Here is a 4,103-nt window from a genome sequence, read left to right as displayed (position 1 = left end):
GTAGAGCACAAGCTTGCCTGTCTAAATTTTTTATACATAAGATGCATCAGACATAAATGTATGGTAAATATAAATTTGGCAGATACTATAGTAGGCAAGCTTGTGGTCTATATTTTGTGAAACAAAATGTGCTGTAAAATCGATGAAAACTGAATGAAAATGAACATAAGAATGCTACTCTTTGCATATTTATATAGGATAAATATCGTATTTATTTCTAGAAATTATCAATGCTAGTATACCTATCTTATTCTGTGATGTGTGTTCATATAAAAACCTTGAATTTACGTTGCCAAAGAAAGTGTGGAAATATAAGATCATGAATATCTCAAAAATAGCAAGAAATTATAAAAATATTATGACACAACCCCAAATTTGAACACCAAAGAAATCCTACCCAATTTTTAGCGATTTTATTTATCATTTTCATTCAAAATCAGAAATATTCATCAATATATAAATTTTTGTATTCTGTATATATATCCTTTTGTTCTTCAACCCGGCCTCTTTTCACACATATAAATTAGCTAAGTTGTTTTATTTTATCAGTTATAATTTAGATGACACAATTTTTCAGGGGCCATTATGACACAACCCCAAATTTGAACACCAAAGAAATCCTACCCAATTTTTAGCGATTTTATAAATCATTTTCATTCAAAATCAGAAATATCCATCAATATATAAATTTTTGTATTCTGTATATATATATCCGTTTGTTCTTCAACCCGGCCTCTTTTCACACATATAAATTAGCTAAGTTGTTTAATTTTATCAGTTATAATTTAGATGGACACAATTTTTTCAGGGGCCAATACACCTAAGTCATGGGCACCTGACGTTACTTATTTTTCTTTAAATAAAAAAATACACACATACCTAATAATAAACATATTATTAGGTATGTGTATATATTTTTTTTATTAAAAGAAAAGTAAGTAACGTCAGGTGCCTGTGACCTAAGTAATGAAAGTGAAATATTACCCCAAAAAATCATTTTATACTTTTATTTTTAAACATCTTGGTTATAATATCCACAGAGAATCAAATGGCACTTTCAAAGACAAGTAGGAAACGATTAGCATACAGTATAAAAATTTCAACTTTGTCATCATTCAGGTTTAACAAAAATACGTAAATGTTTTTAAAGGAGACATTTAATTTGATCTCACTGTTTTGCATTAATAATACAAGTACAATGTAATTGCTGACTCAGCATAAAAAAGAATGAACTACATGTTGCATAGACAAAGAGGGCATTACATTGTAGTGTGATGCATGCATTATATCATGACTAACATTCAAGTGTATTTGAGAGGATTAATAAATTATAAATGATTAACAGTCAAACAAAACAAAAATCATCATAATTATGCATATTTTCATTTCAGTAACCTCTTCAATAAAGATCGTCAAGTGTCCTCAAAATTGTCATATTCTTTCCCGCCATATTTCCTCAGAGCTGATAAAATGTCCTGATACCCCCTTCCTCTTGCCAGTGCTAAGGGAGTCTGACCAGCATATGTCCGACAATTTACGTCAACATCTGGTAACTGTAAAATGAAATCCAGTAAAATTGTATTTCCATTATCTGCAGCATAATGTAATATTGTTTTCCCGCTTTTTCCGTCACGTGCGTTAACGTCTGCTCCAAACGTCGTTAAAAGTTTGATAACAGGAAGACCCGTATGGAATGTTGAAAGATGAAGACATGTTTGACCATCGTAGTTTCTGTCATTTATTCCTTTTATCAAATTGAATTTATTTTTTCTGTCCTTAGAACATCTAAGGAAACTAGAAACTAGATCATCATACCCATAATGACAAGCGATATGTAATGGTGTATTTCCTTGGAGATCACGTGACCCTGGATCGGCTCCAGACTGGAGAAGATGTTCAACCAGCTCTCTAGATCTTATAATAACTGCTAAGTGTAACGGTGTCTGCAACAACAAGTTAGGAGTATCCAACAATTCTGGGTCAATGTTAGAAATTAAATAGATCATAATCATTGCAATGTCGTCCATTTCCTGAATAATTGCCATATGGAGTTGGGTATCGCCGTCTTTATCCTGTTCTAAGACAGACATAACCAGTTCTGCAGAGCGCTTGCTTTCCTCAGACTTCATCATTTCCTGAGCGCCTCTATCGTCGTTAATATCAACACATTCCATGTTTTCCTCCAGCTCTGCTATGTCCTTCAGTGAACCTCTTTTGTCTCCTTTTTCAGGACTGAAACTTTCTTTAAATGATTCCGAGAAAAATCCAGAGTCTTCGCGAATTGCGCTTTGCACTTGGAAGGGACAATCCGTTTCCAAGCTGTTGAAATTTTCCTCAGGGATTTTGGATTTTGTGTTTGCTGAATTCATTTCTTGATATTTTCTAAATCAAAGAAAAGTTTCGTTAAAATTAAAATAAAATACCTTGGCATAATTTGACGGAATAAGTACTACTTTATTAATAAATTGGCAAATTATCAAGGATGATGAAGTAAAAGAGTTTTTACTTATTATATTGTTCAGTATTTTTTTTTATTTTTATGATGAATTCGAAGTTCTAATTAATATCCAAGCCAAATGTGTTACAGGTCCTTTATTCAATAACTTCGATGCATTTACACTACTATTCTGCAATTGAGGGAATAAACTCCCTTCTTTCTTAGAACACGAAATGAAAATGCAAGGAAGTGAAATAGCTTGCATAAATCTACATGTAAAATAATTGCAGATATCTAGGTCATCATAAATAAAATGATGTTCACTTTACCTTGTGCGTGTCATTGTTTGCAAAGATAGGGACTATAACTTGTGCTTCTAGAGATCCACTGAGTAAAATAAAAAAAAATACTCACTTATATATGTACCGTATACCAGTAGAAAGTCGGGGAAAAAATTGTTGTAAGGCACTTTAATTAGGTTTTTGGGAATCCCCAATAAGTCCTATTTTTAGAACTGAAGTGAGGGATTGATTTAAATTTTTAGCAAGAATAATTGTTGAGTAAAAATAAACTTTACAAAGTTTGTTTATAAATTGTTCGACATATTTTACAAAGCAATTTTAATGTATTTGGGTTGATTTTTAAAAACTGACATACTGCGTTTTTTTTTTTTTTTTTATTATTTTTTTTTTTTGGAATATTCGTCTCTTTCCGTATTTATTTTCTCTTTTACTTTCACTGAGGAGTTTCCTATTTGAAGTGCAGCTTACAGACTTGATTTACCGTTTAGTAGGTTTACTAGGATTTTCATGGTAAATAGACGGATTTGTTTGACTATTTGTATTCCTTACGTGTGATAGTCAGTCCAGTCCAATACGAAAAATCGTAATATTACTAAAATTCGTAATATAAGCAATTTCTAACTCTTCTAAGATTTACTTCCCTTTTTTCTGATACAACCTGCTTGTTATGTTTCATGAGAGATTATACGTCTCTGGTTTCATCAAATCATCGTGGATATGCATGCTTTTTCTTTGTTTTGATGCATTTGAACCAAGTGCATGCAGAGTCAGAGCCTAGTGAAAGTTGTACAAGTTATATCCCATAACATCTCGTTGTTGGAGATGAGGGTCTGATTTTTAGGGTAGACTTCGGGAAAAATATAGGGAATTCGGGGATTATAGAACACTATGACAAGTTTTAGGATACATTGAAGTTTTATGGAAAATTGTTCCCATCCCTGGGAAAATTCTTATATAAGAATAATAATACAAAATTTTCACTCACCCATTACTATTGTTATTTTCTTCTTGCATTTTCATACTTTTCGATAGACGTCACTGACCAAAATGACCACGTGATACTAGTACCATGGGGGCATAATGTATATCTGACGTCATACTTTCCTTCACATCATTCAGTTTTTTTCAATGCTTAATTTGTCTTACATTACGAAAACTCGTAATATAGTCTCTCACAACATGCTATATTACGAGTTTTCGTAATTTAACTATATTACGAAAAATAGTAATGTAAGAATAATATTACGATATTCTGTAATATTACGATTTTTCGTATTGGACTGGACTGATAGTGTTCCCCATACTATTTTTATTAAAATATATACCAAATGTTAAGCTTATTTTAAATAGTAAATAAGCATGCA

General features: G+C 31.5%; 1 protein-coding gene across 2 annotated transcripts; it reads right to left on the bottom strand.

The window, feature by feature from the left end:
* Positions 1 to 993: 993 nt before the first annotated feature.
* LOC134229337 (NF-kappa-B inhibitor alpha-like) lies at positions 994 to 2,941 on the bottom strand. 2 transcript variants are annotated; one of them, XM_062711075.1, is made up of 2 exons: positions 2,852 to 2,941; positions 994 to 2,382 (listed from the first exon to the last, which is right to left on the bottom strand). In XM_062711075.1, the coding sequence occupies exon 2, from the start codon at positions 2,367 to 2,369 to the stop codon at positions 1,413 to 1,415; it is 957 nt and encodes a 318-aa protein (XP_062567059.1). In that variant the 5' UTR covers positions 2,370 to 2,382; positions 2,852 to 2,941; the 3' UTR covers positions 994 to 1,412. The 2 variants fall into 2 exon arrangements, with proteins under 2 accessions (XP_062567059.1, XP_062567057.1); XM_062711073.1 differs by lacking the exon at positions 2,852 to 2,941 and adding an exon at positions 2,767 to 2,824.
* Positions 2,942 to 4,103: the final 1,162 nt, after the last annotated feature.

Source organism: Saccostrea cucullata, unplaced genomic scaffold (assembly GCF_032062105.1).
Source record: "Saccostrea cucullata isolate Sc308-1 unplaced genomic scaffold, CSIRO_AGI_Scuc_v1 ctg41, whole genome shotgun sequence".
NCBI classification, from domain to species: domain Eukaryota; kingdom Metazoa; phylum Mollusca; class Bivalvia; order Ostreida; family Ostreidae; genus Saccostrea; species Saccostrea cuccullata.
This window is presented reverse-complemented; position numbering and strand designations above follow the sequence as displayed.